This window comes from Argopecten irradians, chromosome 16 (assembly GCF_041381155.1).
Source record: "Argopecten irradians isolate NY chromosome 16, Ai_NY, whole genome shotgun sequence".
NCBI classification, from domain to species: Eukaryota; Metazoa; Mollusca; class Bivalvia; order Pectinida; family Pectinidae; genus Argopecten; species Argopecten irradians.
The window spans coordinates 12,892,137-12,913,605 of NC_091149.1; the positions used below are offsets into that span (position 1 = coordinate 12,892,137).

General features: G+C 33.5%; 1 protein-coding gene across 1 annotated transcript; it reads left to right on the plus strand.

Annotated features, from left to right (window-relative positions):
- The first annotated feature begins 14,629 nt into the window (after positions 1 to 14,629).
- On the plus strand, positions 14,630 to 20,775 carry LOC138310900 (nephronectin-like). The gene is made up of 5 exons (XM_069252226.1): positions 14,630 to 14,719; positions 17,039 to 17,089; positions 17,760 to 17,858; positions 19,742 to 19,855; positions 20,202 to 20,775. The coding sequence occupies exons 1-5, from the start codon at positions 14,677 to 14,679 to the stop codon at positions 20,447 to 20,449; spliced, it is 555 nt and encodes a 184-aa protein (XP_069108327.1). The 5' UTR covers positions 14,630 to 14,676; the 3' UTR covers positions 20,450 to 20,775.
- The last annotated feature ends 694 nt before the right edge of the window (positions 20,776 to 21,469 follow it).

A 21,469-nucleotide genomic window follows, 5' to 3' on the forward strand; every position in this document is an offset into this window, starting at 1 on the left:
TACGGGTACTTCATAAAACGATATATGTTTTGTAAATCTTATCATAAATTTAAACCTTGATATTCTTCATCATCATTTTCTTAATATATTTGCGGTCATTATATATTTCATCATTCATGTATTACGGGAGAAGACGGACTATAAGTTATTCAACTTGTGTCTGATCCCATTTGTATATATGCAAATAAAATATGTTTAAATCAAACCAATGGCCGTAAATGTGAGGCTGTGGGGACATTATGTGATTTTAGGCAAGAGTGTCTGCACATGCAGGGAAAATGCTCCTAGGAAATGATAAATTAACATACGTAAAGATCTTCGACAATGCGTTTTGTCTATACGTTTAGGATTATTTCCTTGCCCCATATCCTAAAGACATTCCTATTAACGTATACTCCAGTAGTCCAGGGGTTACTGTCACTGTCGTTATGTCCACAGTGGATGTAATATGACAGTAGTAACCCCTGGAATATCGAGGATGACGTTATCCGGAACATACAGTTGAAATTGGAAAAGTTGTATTTTTTTTTTCAATTAGGAATTTGTGAAGTATTGCATCATAAGAGTTGTATATTGATTTTAGACACGTGAGTGCCGGTTTACTGCCATTCGATGCCTCATTTTTACTTATTGTCTAAAATACAACTAACGTTAGTAGAAACATAAGTTTTAATTCTGATGTTAGTCGAGTAGAACCTGTATTGTTAAAAATTATGCAACCAAAAACAGCGAATCCAAATGTGACCCTGATGGTCACGGCCCCACAGTGACAGGCGGGGGTGCTAACACGTCCGTTTGTATAAACAATCAAGGATTTATATATACCGCCTTGAAATAATTATCCAAATAACTTACACATGGAATCGACTTGTTTAAAATATTATGTGTCAGGAAAATTTCCAGAGCAATTCCATTTATAAATTTGACGGACTAAGTGTAGTGGAGACCCTACAAAAACACTCGACATAATTCTGTAAATCTCCAGTTTACACAGACAGCCCTAAGACACCTAATTTGTGTGCTCGGGTTACCATCTTCACACACTTGACATAGAATGATGTTTAAATTACGTGTCACGTGGTACGTTGTTATAGTGACCACTCTAGATAGGATGTTTCCTGAAGCACTGACCATCGCTGGGTCAACATGTGGCGGCTGAAATATCTGGGCGCGATCCATAATCACGATAATTAGGTACCGAGGGATATGTCCTGGAGGCCATGACTATCCAGAGTACTCAGCTGAACTCTTTGACTAGATTATCTGCCCTTTGTGGAGAGTTGTAGCCACAGGACCCTGGGGATTCGTTAAAGTTTGCATATATTTGTACCGACAATGCGATGTGATTTGAACACTGCGAGACGTAATCATTATCCTTTGAAAATATGTACCACCCACCGTATACCTCTTCTCGGTAGGACAATCATACCTTTCTTCAGAGTTACCTGCTCTTAGTTTCACACAATTTCCGGCAATTCGGAAATTATTCCATTCCGATGATTGTAAGAAATTCTTCGAGATATTGTGGACTAAAATCAACCATCGCCACTGAATTGTAAGAAATTCTTCGAGATATTGTGGACTAAAATCAACCATCGCCACTGAATTGATATATTTGTCGATTGTTCCCGATTGTGCATAAAACATTTCCACCGTAACAGGCGTCTCAATTTTCATTGATGTTTTAAAATTTGTTTTCCATTTCAGATCTTCCCCTGATTTCGTTACTCACCATAAAAGGTGTATGGAATCTATATAAAGTATTCATGATCCGCGGGCAATACTGAAAAATAATGTTCATATCAAACATTAAAATCTTTTGGCAATTTCTTGCACTTTAGAGAATAAGTGCTTGATTAATTTCCTGTGTAAACTCGTCTGTTAATTCCTATTATCGTTAATGGTCTGCTCCAAAACAGTCCCATGTCTGCTGATAACAGAATGAAGGCTACACGGAATTATCATGTCGCTGTAATCGATATGGGTGACACAATGTCGTTACCATGGTAACGGATATGTGGTCCACACGATATGCTTTATTGCTGTGTTTGTATCGAGTATCAAACTGGTAGTCTTGTCAACTGTAAAGCTCGCGTATCATCTGATATATTGTATAACCACCCATGCTTCACCACAGGGGCCTGAGGATTGCATATAAATCTAGATCTTCACAGTGACTGCCCAATAGCCATATATACGTTTTAGATTTATAACCGAGACAATGATTTCGAGCCCCATCAATCGATCAATTCATAACAGTCTACATTGGATTTATGATATACATTAAGATTGGGCCGCGGTGGCCGAGTGGTTAAGATGTCCCGACATATTACCACAAGCCCTCCACCTCTGGGATGTGGGTTCGAATCCCATGTGGGGCAGTTGCCAGGTACTGACCACTGGCCGGTGTTTTTTCTCCGGGTACTCCGGCTTTCCTCCACCAACAAACCTGGCACGTCCTTACATGACACTTGCTGTTAAAAGGACGTAAAACTAAACAAACATTAAGATTACATTTTGTTTAACATTTCGACATTACAAACGATACGAAAACGCTCTAGATTTATTAAATCGTTCTAAATAAAGTAAATTATATCTAAGAATAAAGAACAACGCATTTTGGGTTCGTGTCTCTTTTAATATTTAGATATTATAAACGACAAGAAAATGTTCTAGATTTAGCAAATCAAGCAGAGGGAGCAGCGTATTTTGGATTCGTGTCTCTTTAATATTTAGACATTCTAAACGATATAAATATGTTCTAGCAAATCACTTTAAATACAAGTAAACTGTATCTAGTTCACAAATATCTGCCAGTTTTACTATTGTACAACATTTATCGACGGACTCTAGTAAGTCTAGGAAACGAAATCATTACGTAATATCGAAGACATACTTATAAATCCTTGGAAATATCAATTTGTCATTTTCTCACGGTAATCATACCATGATTAGTAAAATATGCAGCTTTTTATGACTATTACTCCACAAGGACCTGGTTCATCGATATCTTAAGACATCCTTGGTACAAATATCATACTTTAGTTAAGAAATCTTTGTCATTTGCTTAAATAAGAAATCTCTGTTACTCCAATGAAAATATGTTAAGAAATCTATCTTTTTCCATTAAAAGAGATGCTAAGAAATCTCTGTGTTTTCATTAAAATATATGTTAAGAAATCTCTGTTTTTTCCATAAAAGAGATGTTAAGAAATCTCTGTTTTCAATTAAAATAGATGTAAGAAATCTCTGTTTGAGACTTTTCATATCGATATCATTTGATGTAACTCTTGCTGTTAGAGAAAAAAAGTCACTGACATTCTTTCGAATATCAAAATCGTCAAAAATGATATTCATCTTTTAAATATGTGGCTTTATTAACTTCAGAAAATACATACCGAGAAAACAGACCGATATCAAAGTTTTTCTCAACTCTTTCTAGCCAAACTAAACAATGTAATAGTATTACTTTAAGTTATATGCACATCAGTTCTGGGTTGTAACTAATATTTGTAAGACATCAGACATGTTTCTTTATCTACTTTAATTATTTTCACAGCTTGATTAATCAAATCTGGTGGTTTTCATTAGATTATTTGAAGAAAAAATAGCATATCAAAATTTTCGCCCAATTAGGGCAAATATAACTTTAAAAAATGTTTAATTATAAAATATCTGAACACGAATCCATAATATACACAATTGTAAAGTAAATTATATAAGTTAAATGATATATATAATTGGGCGTTGTAAAATGTATGGAAAACAAATGGGTTTCACTAACTATGGGTCAGTTAGACTGACCACAGGCCTACAACCTAACTTTATTTATTTTCAATACAAATGGGATACACTGAGTATGGGTCAGTTAGACTGACCTCTGGTCTACAACCTAATTTTATTTATTTACAATACAAACGGGATACACTGAGTATGGGTCAGTTAGACTGACCTCTGGTCTACAACCTAATTTAATTTATTTTCAATACAAATGGGATACACTGAGTTTGGGTCATTCAGACTGTCCACAGGACTACAAGACCCAAATAAGGATTTGATAAGAATTTCTCATCAGAGTTTAATAACTAGAACACACACCCCTTGTTATGCAAGAGCCGAAATTGATTATTCAAGAAACTGGTGGTCATTCTTCATGGTCCGAGCTGTGTCCTAGGTTCGGTTCGGAACAAGGACGTTAAGCCCCATCAATCAATCAATTAATGGTCAGCTTGTAAACTTCCTTAGACACTGGTCAATGTTAGAGTGTTATAAGTGACAGCTGATCTATAGGGTTTCCTCGGACAACAATGACCCCAGCTGGACGTTATCACTGCTGTGAGACCAGACAGCGAATCAAGATACCAGAATGACCTCTATAGACTGACCTTCAAACCCTATAGGTTATATATCCACCTAGTTTGAAACCGAGATTACAGAGTCAAAGTCAAGATAACGGATAATCCCGCTAAGACTGTAGGATTCTTCCGCTAAGATCCCACTAAGACGATGGAAGATAGAGTGTTCGTCAGGGTTAATTGTCGGCAAGGGCGATAAAGCTTTGTTTAGGGGACCTGCGCATGCTGGGTCTTCCATGTGCTGTCATTCCGGAATAAATGACACGTGATTACGTAATGCACTTCCGTTTCCGCTTTATTATACAGTTCACCCAACTGTTCACGGTCACAGATTAATTAGATCGCGATAGAGCCCGTGTGTAATTAATCCGAGCCGCGGTGTCACAGGGCAGTCACAACACCAAAGGGGTTAGTTAATTCGCGGTTACCAGATGTTCGTACGTACATGTAAACAAATCTAGATCAAGCCAGCGGGCGGCAGATTCATTGACAGTATATGCAAATTGATATCTTTTGACTTACAGTATAGTATACAAATGTTAGAACCTTGTGCATGTACTAATATTACCTCAGTCACAAACGTTATGCACTCATCCCCTACATTTTTAAAGCATGTATCATTGAATGTAATTGTAGTGTTGAGGAACTTTAATTATATAATATTCATATTTCTGATCTCTCTTGTACATATCATTAGTTGGATACGTTTGTAAGTTCTGCCCTTTTTGCTGATTTCATAAATTTCTTTAAAATTTCTCTCAAGGAACACATTTACAGCCAATTATGCATAATAACCAAGGATTTATAAGTGAGAAGGATTCGTGTCTGTCTCTTTACATTACTAAACACCACGCGAGACGCCTATGAACCGGGAATAAAAACCGTTTTTCTCAACAAATACTTGTCTTATCGAGTCAAACGAAACACCATTGTAAAGTTTATTAAATTTCACGACGTTTATTACTTGCTTTAAAGACGGAATATTTAGAGGATATGTCTTAAATTTTCATTAAAAAAATCGATAGCTCATAAAAATGACGGCCCCACTTCAGAAAGTAAGACTGTAACCCTCGCACCCGCAAGCTACATCAAAGGCTGCGCCGGCGGATATCAAAGGAAAATCAGTCACAAACACAAAAGCGCCTGCCTTGGACTTCCCCAAAACTCAGTGTGACTTAAGGAACACATTTACAGCCAATTATGCATCATAACTAATGTAGTCTTTAGAGTCTCATTTTGAATACACACATCCTCGATACTCTAGGGGTTACTCTCACTTACGTTATATAACCACACTGGTAAATGTTTTAGCTAGGGCTCTCATCAAGCAGGGGCATTTATTTTACGTTACTTAAGTTCATAACGTTTTCTGCGCCAATTTAATGTACAGCCTGAAGTTTGAAAAACGAGCGCCCTGCTTTGATGCAAGAGCCCAAGCTTAAATTTACTAGTCTGATAACGTCAGTGATAGTAACCCCTGGTTATATCTTAAACTGTTAGAAAACAACAGTTATGATGTATTAAGATGTATTTCCGGATACATACATGTGCAAAACCACCAGGTATTTCCCCCTAAATGGCGCCGGATTATAAGTTTACAAATTGTGTCTAATCCCATTTGTAAATAACGTGCAAATAAAATATGTTTAAATCAAATGGCGCCGGTTGTGCATATAATCATCCGTTTCTCTGTTTAACAATATGGATTAAGATGAACGATGTGACCGTTTACCTATAACACAGGTCAACCGATCAAGTTACATCCTCCATAGTCCAGGAGTTACTATCACTGTCGTTCCATTTTCACGATCCCTTTCGTTATATCCACTATGGCGACAGTGATAGTGAGCCCTGGAGTATCGAGGACAATCAGTTTAGTATACACATGTACACATTGAGTGAAGTAATATACTTTTTATGTGTAGTTATCCACACAGGGCAGTACTGACCATTGCCAGTGAACGCTTTTCTTCGGATACTAATTGTGTTTCCGAAACGGCTTTGAATTTTTAAAACGGCAAACAGCCGAAGGAGTCTTCACTGTTAACATATTATGGAGGGAATCTTGTATTTATTTAGTGTTGTAACCCCATCCTAGGCCATCAATAAATATCTCCTTTTGTTATTGTTGTTTTTAAGAAACTTTGTTTTTGTTTTGTTTCGGAAAGGTAGTGGATTCCCTGTGTAAACTATATGTTAAAAGTGAAGATTTATGTCGCTGTTTTGCCGTCCGGCGCAGTGATAATCAACAGAAGCATATATACATATGTTTATATGTGTCTGTAATCAATAGACGATAATTAGGACAACGACGGGAAACATAAAACGACCCGCGTTTTAGACGTTGATGGTAAGTGTATAAAACGACCCGCGTTTTAGACGTTGATGGTAAGTGTAGTTTTAACGGTAAGTTAATAGCTTTTGCGACTCTATGAAATGATCAATTTTTTTTAACATTCCCATTTTAAAAATCAAAAGCCGTTCGGAAAGGTATACGTAGAGGCCCTTTAACTATACACGTCCTTATAACAACGTCTGTTACAGGCCCACTACCTTTCCGGAGCAAAACATTAAATGTTCTTTAAGATATTAATTACATCAAAATATATACCGATGACCTAAGATGAGGTTACGACACCAATCATGTGCAAATTATCCCGTGTAATATTATATATAAAGAGTAACAATGGAGAGTCATTTCGCTGTTTTGCCGTCTGGAGCTGTGAAAGTCAACCACCGCGCGGTATTTAGGATGACGGCGGGAAACATAAGACGACCCGCGTTATGAAAAATAACATTTCATTTATTTTAATCAATTGTTCAGATATAGGAAGTTATTAACTTTTGCGATTCTACAAAATTATCGATCTCGTTTTTCATTCCCATTTTTAAAATTAAAAGCCGTTTCGGAAAGGTGGTTTTAGTTTTTCAGTTTAAACATATTTTATTTGAACAAAGTCAAAAGGAATTAGGCACAAGTTATACAACTTAGAATTGCCCTCTCCATACAAATGTATATGATGTTACATAATAAAACATACAATAGCAGCATTAATGATTGTATATGACAATTCAGTCTAAGAGAACATTAAAATTTGTACATATATCGGAAAAAACCCAGTTCTAATGGAAATTATATCAGTCGGTTTTACTGTGATATGCCTGAAAAGCCCATGGTGGTGACATGTGTGTGAAATGTTCAAACTCGCTCGCTGTCCGCCATTACACATTGTGGTCGAACTTCTTGTATGCCGAACCCTGTCCCTTGCTCGTAGAGTAATGCAACTTTTGTCCAGAACTGCTCAAATCGCTCTGACAGTAGTGTGTTTACCTTATTAGGTGAATTGTCTTGCCTAAAAAAATCATTTTATCACCTCCTCAGTGGTTATGCAGTTCATTTGTTTAACGTGCGTGACTTTGGCTCGGTATGGGTACAGCGTCCATATTGTACCTGCTAAATCGTATTGATCAACGATTTGATATTTCAGCAATATTAATTAAAATACTTAACAATGTCATGGAATTGGTCAATGTTTTACGTTAAATGTTTCATAAGAAATGTAGAACAATACATTTATGCTATATTTTGCTTCTTGGTTATGTAAAAGAATTAGCCTGAGTGAATTGTCTCTTTAAGGAATATATATGAATGTTAATATGTAGAAGAAAGAAAGAAAAGAGAAACAAACAAACATTAACAATTATTGATAGTCACATTTGATTTGTTTAGCCATACCAGCACCCACGTTTTATTACTTCTTGTAAAATTGTTTTTACATTTGACATTCATGACGTGACTAATTCCGTACAATTGAACATTAACTTTGTAAACAATCTAAAATAATATATAATAATAATGATTTTGCCATAAATATCTTACAAATACATTTTGGCATTAATGTTCTTTAGAAAAAAAATAATATCATGAAACAAGTTTTGACAATGAAATACCAGCAATTATCATTTAGCAACCAGTGAATGTTGTTAGATCAAACAAAACGATTAGTATTTTTTATATATTCTTGGATTGTCAGGCGTATGCTTTCATTATCTTTCGGACTGAGTGTATCAGAACCATTTAGTATCAATTTCAAATTAATATTCGTATTATACAAAGACAAAGAAAGGTAGTGTGGCTTAAATATCGCCGATAGAGCATAAACTATACTCATCATTCGATCAGTAGCCGGTGTTTAATCACGTATGTAAATGTTTCTTTAATTTGCATTAGACTAGCTATAGATTGGTTTCTGATTGAATTATGTAAACCTCATTGTTGTTTTGATTGGTCAAGATCGTTTGCTTTGGTGCCACATTGATATAATAGTTGCAGTATAACTATTTGGAATCACCGATTTAAGTTGACCCAGATATATAAAAGATAAATTTAGAGTATGATATTTATATGTATACATTTTGGTCTGGACCAATAAAACGTCTAAAATGGTCTATTGAGGCTCTGGTAGGTCCAACTATACACCATAAACAGTATGTAACCCTCATATCCCTGTGTCGTGCACAAAACTGCGTTAGTGTACGATTGTGCCTTCTGCCGAGGAGAAGGGATAAGGGAGATAACTCGTACTTATTATTTATAACACAACCATCCAATACATATGTAATTCCTATACTTTTATATTCACTGCTATAAATAATTCGTCTCCGAGAATAAGTTACATATAAGTGTGGTTTTATCATATTACACAGCAAGTATTGTATATTTTCACATATTTTTTATCCAGACAGCTAAATATTTTTTTTTTATCATTCGCATTCTATTGATTTTCATTATGACATAACATATTACACACATGAAAGACAATACACAATCTATCATTTTATAAGTGAATATGAGTTACCACTTAAAGTGCATACTACCTTACTAAAATATTATGTAAATGGCAAGACAATCTTGACTATGGAAGCTTAAAGCATAAGTGGAACAATAAACATATGATTATAAAAGGTATATTATTGAATTATGAAAACATGGTATATACACCATATACCATGTGCTACTTCTTAATGAAGATACAACATTACAAATTTAAGACAATCATGAAAATAAAAGCAAACAAGCAGCTTTGACACCAAAAATTTACAGATAAATATTATTTCTTTTTGAAATTTGAATGCAAGTTTGGTACATATACTCTCACACACATATATACACTCAGCAAAATAAGTTAAGGGTCACAACTTTGGGGTAATAAAAATTAATAAAATATATAAAGGGAATATATCTACTTGATATAACTTTTTCAAGCGTTCATTTGACCATGATTTACACGTGAGTAAAAAGGTGAAGGTCAGGCCACGTAGGCAGTACACTCGGCCGAGTACAGGTACCCCGATATACAGTTTGGTAGCCGAATGGGACAGTGATTGTGACATGTGGGTAAATCGTTGGAATTGCACAGTTTTTGCATTTTTTGAACACTAAACGTCATTCAAAGTGACATTAACACGAAATGCCTCAAAGACGTCACTTGAGTGAACAAGATTCAGGTACTGCTATAGGTATGCTCCAGTCTGGAATGACTCAACGAATTGTTGCTCAAAATTTCAATGCGAGTCAAAGTGTCATCGGGAGACTGTGGCAACGCTTCCAGGCAACTGGTTCGGTACGTCAGCGACCCAGAAATGGAAGACCACGAATAGGGGTATGCCTTGTCGGATGCCTGTAGTTTGAAAAATGTCTTGTTTTCCCGCCAAAAATCGTTTCCAATGAATGAATGAAATGTTAATGATAATAAATTAATATAAAAATCATGTTCTAAGTGTTTGGTAAAAAAAATACTATACTCAAAACTTTTGACCCTTAACTTAATTTGTTGAGTATATAATGATTCTAAATGTAGAATTTTCCTTTTGGATGGAAAAAATCATATACATATGTATTTACACACACATATTTATATTGAGGTTTCTAATTACAAGCATTTGTGCTGTCAAAAATGTATAGATAAGTAAGTGTCGTTTTTAAAATTTGAATTTACCTTGTGAGTATGTTATCACTTCAGTTAACTACTGTTTCTCTAAAGATATGATGTAACAAGACAAATATGACAATACAAACTTTAAAATTTGCGACACCTAAATAAATTTGTGGTAGATTTGCTATCATGTCGGGATATATAAAAATACCATGGTAACACTGAAAAATAAAACTTCCATGTACCATAAAAGGTTAACTACAAAAGTGTAGTAACTTCTGATGTCCCATAAAACGCAATTAATACCCAAAATACTTTGTCCAATATGTCGGGGACAACTTCCGGGACGCTCGCTGAGTCGGATCCTGCATGGATTTTCATCCTCTGTCGTAATTCCCCTCCGACATTACTCTCCACCAATGTTCGTACATTCTCAACCGTCACAGACTTCTCACCCTTAAAGCGTTTATGGTGCCGTTCCTAGGATACATAGAGACACAGGGAAAAAAACCTAAGAATGTAGTAACATATTACCATGTACAAAAAGTAGTATAGATTAATGGATATTATCTATACTTATTACTCATAGTCCTCCTATCAACCATCCATAGATGACTGCACTTAACATTCAAAAAAAACCCCAGAAATATATAAATACTCAACAGAACTAAAAAAAACTCATTGAATTATTAATTTTGATTAATTTATTTTAGCATTACACTACAGACCATAGACTATAACTTATACTTATGTAACATAACAGGGCAGTGTATACATATGCATGTTTTACAATGGAAAAAATCATGTGATAAACCTATTGACACATCCCTGTTTGTAAACACTTACGGCGCCTCTCATTGGTCAACTCCTTCATTGGTTTTCAACTTTGAACTATTTTAACTGTATAACTGGTAGGTGCTTATCATATGTACTAAATACTAAAACTTGGCTCTTTATTTAGGCAATTCATCTGATAGCGGAAAGATAATATGACGCAGTGTATGGTGGTACGTATCCCTGAATATAAACGAGAAATAGTGTTAAAATTATGGGATGAAAAAGTTGCATACCTAAATTCTGGTTAGTTAATTTTAAAACCTTAGAAAGAAACACTCGCTAAAACCCATGTCTTTTCATAATTTCAATCTTAACTAACTCGAGTTTGAAAAACATATAAAACAACACTTGTTGGAGAACTTCTATGTCCATACTACTGTATACTGAAACATAGGAATGTAATCATTCTGTGATGACGGACCTGACCATTATTGGATAATTTTATGTTTATTCTAAAATACACAAGTGTATTTAGACAATATTTAATATACGTAGCAATACACAAGCCGCTACCACTATACCGATACAGAAAATGTTTACATACATACCTTCAATTTTGGCACACAAACTTATAAAATAAATGAAATTGGATGGATATGGATAGTAGTTCGTCAAATGTAGTGGGTACACCGTTTGGGGGTATTCTGTATTTGCGGGTAGGTATTGATTGTGACGTCATGTGTTTGCGAGCGTAACGTCATAAGTTTAGGAGAAAACGACGTATAGTGCTCTCATAAAATAATGACGTCATAATGAATATCTATCCGCAAACTCTGTAATACACAAAGACGGAATAGTATATAATGCCACATCATATCTATAGATAAAAAAGGCATTTGGAAATCCTTAAACATAGTCACTCTTTTAGGGTTATTTTATCAAATAAATAAATAAATAAATAAATAGGTAAAACTAATTGGAATGTTAATTAGAGAGAAATGAAATCAATAACTGATAGTTGAACAAAAGGAACTTAATGTTAACAGTTAAATATTTTCGATTGCTACAAGTAACATTTTTTATCTCCATGCTACCTCTCGACCATCAAATTAAAAAGTTGAATGCAATTAATATATTAATGTATGTGGGAATGAAATAAAGGGAAATATCAAAAGAAAGAAAAACTGTTTAAAAATATATAAAAAGAGGTTTAAATACCAAGATCTTAAATTTCCAAATAAGTATAGCGCATATTGACCCGTCTCGACTTTAAGGTCAATTGAAAAGTAAATATAAGAATATAAACATATAAAATTTCTCAATACATATAATTCACAATTGATATATAAATTATAATATTTTGGGAAAATAGTTTGTTAATTGCAGTAAATAATTAATTAAATGACCACAAAGTTTTGTTTTCCCCCCACCTTAAATCAACTTTTACTACAGGGTGTATCAGAGGAACATTGTGGAAGATAATCCCAAAATGTCAGAAAGACTAATTTGTTTCAAAATCCTCGATATTGAAAATGAACATTGACAAGCAAAAATTATCTTCCATTTAATGGAAATATAGCCATTGTACCATAAAACATTTGATACAATGAAAACGATTACATGGGCCGAAGACATATAAGGATATACTATCAAAAATGATTTTGATTACAAACACATTACATTCATTAGCAAAGTATTACCATCATTATATAAAAAGCCCACTTACTGATTAATTGGCCTTTGAAGTGATCACATACAGGCACATCAGCTGCAACATCATTCAAGATATTCTTCTTTTTCTATAGAAAATGTTTACACACATATATATGTATTAAAAAAAACCCAGATACATCATTCAATAAAGTACCACAAGAACATTCAACTTAAACTTAAATAATACGCGCACAAAACAGAAACATAAAAAAATCTCTCTATATCAGATAACTAGGTCACCGATTATGTTAAAGATGCCTCGATAGTGCTTCACAATCTCGAGGCCTACACACAGGGAATAAAAAAAAGATTTTGTCATGGCCAACAAAAATAAATGTATACGTATCAACTATATTATTACCACTTACTGTAACCAAAGCACCAACAACACTATATTAGCAGTAAGAGGAAAACAGCTCTACGTTAATACATTAAACATTGACATGTTACAGATCTAGAGCTCCAGTTCGACCACGTGATCGAGCGGGCAGATTATAACAAATATTCATATGTGTATGGTGTATCATATTAGTTTATAATCTGAAATGACACGTCACAACAGTCGCTTGATTTTAGAAAATAAAATGTAAAAAAAGGTAATTGTAATCCGTTTCCAAGATTTACTTCCCTCAGGAGTAAAAGAGGGAAATAATTCTGAGAAGTCAGAACATTGAACTTGATATGAAGTAAAATTTTGAACCATTTAAAATACTATTCAGGTTTATTCTAAAAGCTAGAAAACGTGCATTTGAAATAAGGAATTATTCGTTTTAAAGTTATATGTGCCGTATTTTTTTTGTATTCACTAATCAAGATAAGTTTTAAAGTTGATATGTTATTCGTCATCAATAGATGCTTTCAATGCATTGGTTTTAATTTTACAAGTACAAATATGAGCAGAAAATTATTTTCAGCAGTGCTTCTAAAAAATCATAAATGTACATATATAGTACTTACGGTCAGACCATGAAGCCAAATAGAGGTTATTTTTTTTGGGTAATTGTAAAGTCTTTTTTACAGGAATTTTTCTAAAATTGCATAAATCATAACAATAAACAAAAATACAGTATATAATTCATGTTTTTTTAAACTAATATTTATAAGGCATCTGACGCTGACGCCATTTTAATTACCTTCACGACTTAATTTATGAAATCTTATGGTTTTAAATAGATTAATGACGAAAAGTTAACTTGTCAAAATTTTCGCCCAGCACATATAACTTTAAGACACAAAAAGTGAGGTAACCAATGTTTGCGAAGGATGCTATGGAATATATCCAATTATCTTTAGATAAATAATATTTTTTCTAAACACACGTAAAACTGTTTTTCTGATGAACCGTAAGGTTCAAAGAAATAATGAATTGAGTTGAAAAACATTTTCTCCTTCGGTTACAAATCTATTTCATTACATTATTGCATTATTACCCTTCTCGTACAAAGGGAAACGATTCGGTTAAGATAGGATAAGTGAAACAACTGAAAGAACATCAAAAATCCAACATCAACCGAATTGTTTATCATTACTTCATAACGTGGGTTGATGTTACGTGCTTTTGTACATTATACAATTAATGACGCGTGTATTGAATTACGTCACTAGCACTACTTACATTTAAATGGATGTTAATGTTCAATTACAAAGATATATACTATCATGCCATTATAAGTTACACTCAATTGTAAGTCAATAACACATAATGATGTCTTGAAATTCACAACGAATGTTAGCTGCGGGCTATCGATATTTTTCATGCGTGATCTCATACGGGAACTCCTTGCTGTTGTGAACAAATAATATCGTTTGGCAGTTAAACACTAATATTAACATAAATTCATATAAATATCCCATAGCAAGTTTAAGACTTACGTGCCATATTGTCTAAAGTAATCATGGCAGCGATAACGGCGTTGCTGGTCGTCGCAGCGATTATAAGTAAGTCATTTTTATTTCATTAGTACGGTTATAGTTATTTACAATTATTGTGATGTGGTGTTTTATCAAAATATACGGAGTTATAATATTGATTTTCGGTTGATTTCTATCGTGCAATTTAAACTTACTTATTTAATTATTGAATGCATGTTGTAATATCTCCTCCGCCCATCGCCCCTTCCTTATCTCAATGTATTTCTCTCTTTTGTTTTCTTAATATGCTTTCAAATGTTAAATTATGTTTGTTAAAAAATTAAAAAAAACAGTTTTTAACTAGAATTCATACTGTTTATGTGTTATAATTATGTTTTTGAAAAAAATATTTTCGAATATAATCTTAACTGCAAATTAATGATTAAGACATGTGTTAAAATGAGTTTTTATATTATCAAGAACATTTTTGTCATATAGTATGCATTAAAATTTTATGTGCCGCAATTTTCTTATTTACTAATCAAAATGAGCTTTTATTCACCTTAAAACACAGTTACCGTAAATTCTTTTGTTCTTTTTGTGTTATATTTCATGGAATGTGCAGGATTTATCCATAACTGGTCTTCAATAGGCCTCGTTGCTTTACCTCTCACACATAAAGTAAAGTTTGAGGCTTATCTCCTTAACATAACCATTACATTTTGACAATGACAATATTTACAATGCATAGTTTTACCTTGAAAAAATAAAATAAAAGTTCAAAATGAACTTTGGCAATACTGCCAAAAATCATGATATTTACATTTAATGTACATCTACAATACAGTAAAATGAATACACGTAGTCAAACTAAGAAGGCAAGTTGTGGTGTACCATTTCATTTCCTATTTTTGTATTGATGAAAGTAATTATAAAGTTACTTTATAAGTCAGCATGATTCCATTATGACTTTATAATTTGTTTGAATTATAGTCATTTCTAAAACAAATTTGCATATTAATAGAACTTTATGCGTGATTATGGAGTATTTATTCTTTCAATAATAATGAAATCATCTTTCTTCATACATATTATACTTGCTGTCTTTAAAATGATTTATAATTAACGAAATCATCGCAGATATATGAAGTGTTGCACGTGTTGATTCAAATATAACAAAAATGTCTTTGACTATTCGTCTTTTTTCAATTTAGTGCTAGAGAGAACAAAATGTTAATAGTTGTATACGTAAAATTAAAGATATTTTCAAAATCTAGAAAGTTTTGACGCATTAAGGTGCGAAACCATTCTAATTGACAGATAAACATGTATGATGCCTTATAGACATTAGTTACAACACCAAATTGGAAACTGGAAAATTATTGTTTTGTATGCATTATATATGCTTATATGGAAACTTACAAGTAGAAATCACTTTACAATTACTATTAATACTGTGAAAAATTTAAAAGCGCAAGCTTCATGAGATGACCGTACATGTACATGCATGTACTACTTTCACTGTACTGTAGATGTAAATATAATGTACTGCCAAAATCATCTTCAGCTTTTATTTGTATTTGTAATCTTTAAACCTATGCATTGTGCGTATTGTAATTCTAAAAATCGTTTTGATAGCGAAGAAAATATTAAAAAATTCTTCTTGATTCGTGAATATGAAAATTACGACACATATATATTTAAATGAATTTCAAGGCATGCATGTAACTTCAAATAAGCTGAATTCACTATCGAATATTGTTGTTTTGATAAAAAATAATCCTCGCTCATAACGCAATATACAGTAAAGGCACTTTTTATGAATTTAAAACAAAAAGGGTAAAAATCCCAACATTATACATAGACGGAGTTATTGTTGTCATCAATATCAATCAGTGTCGACAACCGTCCTTTCATAAATTATAATACTGGGAAACCAGAATCATGATTTTTGTTTAAAAATGCTCCACCTCCGACAGAGCATAAATGATATCCCTCACTTGATCAATAATTGGTGTTTAATCGTGTACATATATGTCTAATTAACACAAGAAATAATATAAAATAATTTATTTTGCCTTTGGTGCCTGCGTAATCAGTACTTTATTCCATATAGGATATAGTACCACGGATTTTGTTCGGGATGCAATTAATTCTATTTTGTAATTTTAATATGAAGTAAAATTAGAAGCTCAAACTTTCCAATGGTGGTAATGGTGTAAAGTAAGAAACTTTTGTCACTGAAGAAAAATACTTAATCGTCTGCTCCTGTTTTTGATAGTGAAAAAATACCATTTGTCAGCGGTGGAGCATCTTTAATTTAGATCATGCCGTTGTCACATTATTTGTGAAGATGTAAATCTGCTTCTACTTACACACTAATCATTGCAATTGTTCTGTTTACAGCACGAGTGAGTACTGCTCCAACAACAACAATTGGAACATCAACGACATCAGGTTACGTACCTATAATATTAACTTGTGATTTACATCTACCCCTATTACACAATACAAACTTCTCTTGGTCTATATTATAAATAAATTCGTGAATTATTAAATATTAATCACGCATTAATAAGCTATATCTGACATTCTTACAATTTAATTCTAGGGAATTAAAGTTAGCATATTTTTTTGAAAATATCTTGTAACATTGAGTAGAAAGGGTGATTATACAAGTAGCAATAATGTGTGCCCCATCCGTTTGTCATTTGTTTTATGAAACATTATGCCAGCAAAACAAAATTTAATTTCGCAGAGGCTTATATGACTGCGGAATATTACAGTATGTCATTGAAACAAATCAATTATTAACACAACTGTCGTACTTTTTAAATAAAATATTGATTAATTTTAAAATGAAAATAATAGATATTTCAGTGATTAATTGGACTCGCCTTAACAAGTCGGAGACTAATGATTCCCCAGTGGTACTCACAAAGATTTTGTGAACCCTCTTTTATGTTTTTGTACCGGGACTCATCAGAATTTGAAAATTATCGCTTTTCAAATCCTACATAAATTGGCGAATTAGTGTGTACATGTCCCTATGTTTCATTTTATGAAAATGCTTAATATTGTAAAATATATTAATAATTTGGTTCTGTATTATTTCTGTTGTTTTCAGATGTTTCAGATCCCTGTGCGTCCTGTCACAAGTATGCTGAGTGTTCAAACAACGTGTGTACGTGTCGGGCGGGATACGTCGGAAACGGATTCTATTGCGGTCAGTGATATTTTTTGATAACCATAATTAGACATGTAACACAATAGACAATACCTATCTTATGGACAGCTATTAACTCTGACATGATTAATTCGTGAGTAAATTGACACGTTTTGTCTGAAAAATATATGAAATTATGCAAAAAACATAACACAAATACAATTCGGGCAGTTAATCATGTGTCAGTCGTTATTCATCGTACGTGTGTATGCCTTTCCGACATAAGTTTGGTGGCATATTCCTGCAACCACTTAAAATCTCGCTAACAATTTCCCAATAACCGACTTAACAAACCTATCCCGATATTAAAGCCGACGTATCGTGATAATTAAGTTGAGTTATCGTGATAAATAAGTCAACTTAACGTGATAATTATTCCGACTTGTCGTGAAAATGAAACTGATTTGTCGTGAAAATTAAATTGACTTATCGTGAAAATTAAACTGACTTATCGCAATAATTAAATCGATTTTTCGCAATCATTAAGCCGTTTTTTTAACTTGATTATTAAGTCGACGTATCGTGATAATTATGCCGGTTTATCATGATGACCATGTCGACTTGTCATGATAATTCAGACGATTTTTTATGTTTTAAGTCAATATATCATGATGACTAAGTTGACTTTTTGGGTAAGTTATCTTGCTAAGGCAACATATTTCAATAAAAAAATATTAGTTTCTGTTTGAGATTTAGTTATTGTTTACTGATCGTGATGATTTTGGTGCGAAAATAATCTCGCTAAATATTAAGTGGTGGTAGTGCTATGCATATATATAACTTATATAATAACAATATTTACAGTATGTAATTGTAAAAAGGGGGTAAACTAAGCTTTATTTCACAAAGATGATAGAGTTTCTTGCTCTAATTGTCATGAATTAATAAAACGAAACCAAATAATACCAAAAGGTGAATATTATTATTAACATATCAAATATGTATTTTTAATGTCATAACATCACGGATCCTTATTTTCACTGTGTCTCATAGAAGATCTGACAACAACTGATTAAACGTCACGATCTGTTGACCTTTAAACTTCAGTTACAGGTACGGTAGTTAGTCTACACACATGTTAACTTCAGCTTAAAGCGACAGATCGTCACAGAACGACTACTAGCAGGCGCCGAATACCAATTATCGCCATTACACGTGTATCAGTATGATTTCCACGCAACTTTACGTCAAGAAAGCCATCTTCTGATTGAAGATAACTTCATGCTGATTTCCACAAAAATTTGTCTGAAAATGCATGTGCCATTATATAGATACACATGCGATGGCGAGAACTGGTCGCCTGCCAGTATCCATTCTACATGTTCTTCAAATAATTACATTCTTGGAAATGTCAATAAAGTCATCTTCTGATGGAAAATAACTTAAGACTGATTTCCACAAAAAATTGTCTGAAAATGCATGTGCCATCATACAGATACATATGCGATGGCAAGAACTGGTCGCCTGCTAGTATCCATTCTACATGTTCTTCAAACAATTACATTCTTGGAAATGTCAATATAGTCATCTTCTGATGGAAAATAACTTCATGCTGATTTCCACAAAAATTTGTCTGAAAATGCATGTGCCATTATATAGATACACATGCGATGGCGAGAACTGGTCGCCTGCCAGTATCCATTCTACATGTTCTTCAAATATTTACCTTCTTGGAAATGATCCTGCTCTTACAATGTATTTTATAATTTGAAGGCGTTAACTTAAATGATGTATTTCAAAAGATCACCAGAAAGTGATTCTTAATGGGACTTTGCCTGATCCTTCATGAAAAAGAGTGAGCATGATATGGGTCTGTTTTCTGTATTATGGTGTTTTGTATAAGTTTATTGATATATTTTCTTTGATTGATTTTATAATTGAAGAGATCAATGAATGTACGATGGGCCGATGCGATGCGAATGCAGACTGCTTCAAGTCCGTTGGGTCGTTTAGATGTGTGTGTCGGCCTGGTTTCCAAGGAAACGGATTCACGTGCAGTAAGTAACTAAAGTGTTTCATAAATATCATTAAAGCATCTAAATTTTTGCATAATATATTCGCCATGTTAATTAGTTCACTTCATCGTTGCAGACAAAATTATATTTTAATACCGGGTATTGTAAGATTTATTTACATTGCTTATTATTAAAAATACATAATGAACCATTACATTAATATTATATTGACGTCGCCATCTACAACGCCCAATTTGATTGGTTGATTTCTAAGAAAGTCCATCAATTAATCGGAATATTACATGTAAAAAGTATAAGTTATAACGCTTGTTTTTTTATTTAAAAATTGTGTGTTAAACTCCAATTCATCTTTAATTGTTGTTTTTAGAACCTACGGTGCACCCAAATACAGAGCCCCGTATCCAAAGATCATCTGATACCATGAGGAGAGATACAAGCTATCGATCAATCAACCACGAATTACTCCCAGTAATGCGTCCGAAACCAAACCCTGAGCCTTATTACCCAACCATGTCAACTTCTCCTTCAACGTGGTTCTCAACAGGAGAACCAACATCAACCACAACAAATTTAATAAAAACTACAGGCCAACAGAGAACACCGCCAATACCGTAGCCATGTATGATAACGTCTTCCAAATCGAAATTTCTTCCGAAACATAAGTATATCCAAATTATATTTTCATAGATAATTCGGTTCGGACACTTTTGAAACATTGTTGGACATTGGGGAATACATATTCTGCCATTAACTCTCTCAGACAACAGTAATTTGATATTCTGACGCTAACCCCCGGCTTCTTCCTTTAATTAATTTGACTTTGCAGTTGCTGTACATTTGAAATCAAATAACTATATCATGTATCTTCGTTTACGTGAAGTTAGTGTGTACTATGCAACAAGTTTAAAACTAAATAAAAGGTTGTTTCTCGTTTGGTTTGATTAAGTCGTTTGATGTTTTCTTATTTAATCTAACTGCTTTGCAGAAATGTAATGAGCAAAAATTCGATGTGGTTATTGTATCATAATGCTGCGGCAATAACGCAATTCCTTTCGAACGCTGACGACGACAGTTACATGACGTCATGCTATAGTTACCATGTAGGGCAATCACGTCTATACTCGATACACAATGTGATGGAAGGTTGAGAGTAAATATGTTTACCACCTTTCGGAAGAGACATGATGTACTCTTCAGCTGCCAAACACTCGGAGGCCTCGTGTTTGATAACGTAAGAGCCAAACCATCTCTTTCGGAAATCCTCGTATTTAATAACTTAATTACTCCATTCCACTCCGAAGGGCTCGTCTTTTTTTTTTAAATAACATAAGAACCACTCTATTCCACTCGGAAAACTTCGTGTTTGATAACTTAAGAACCATTCAATTACTCTCGGAAGGCCACGTGTTTGATAACTTAAAATCCACTCCATTCCACTCCGAAGGCCTCTTATTTAATAACATAAGAACCACTCCATTCCACTGCGAAGGCCTCGTGGTTGCACTGCATTCCACTCGAAAAGCCCCGTGTTTAATAATGTTAAACAAATCAGTCTCCCTAGGAAAGCCTCTGATTTAATAACTATACACCACTCATTCACACTGGAAAAGTCCCGTGTTTAATTCTGTATTTGTA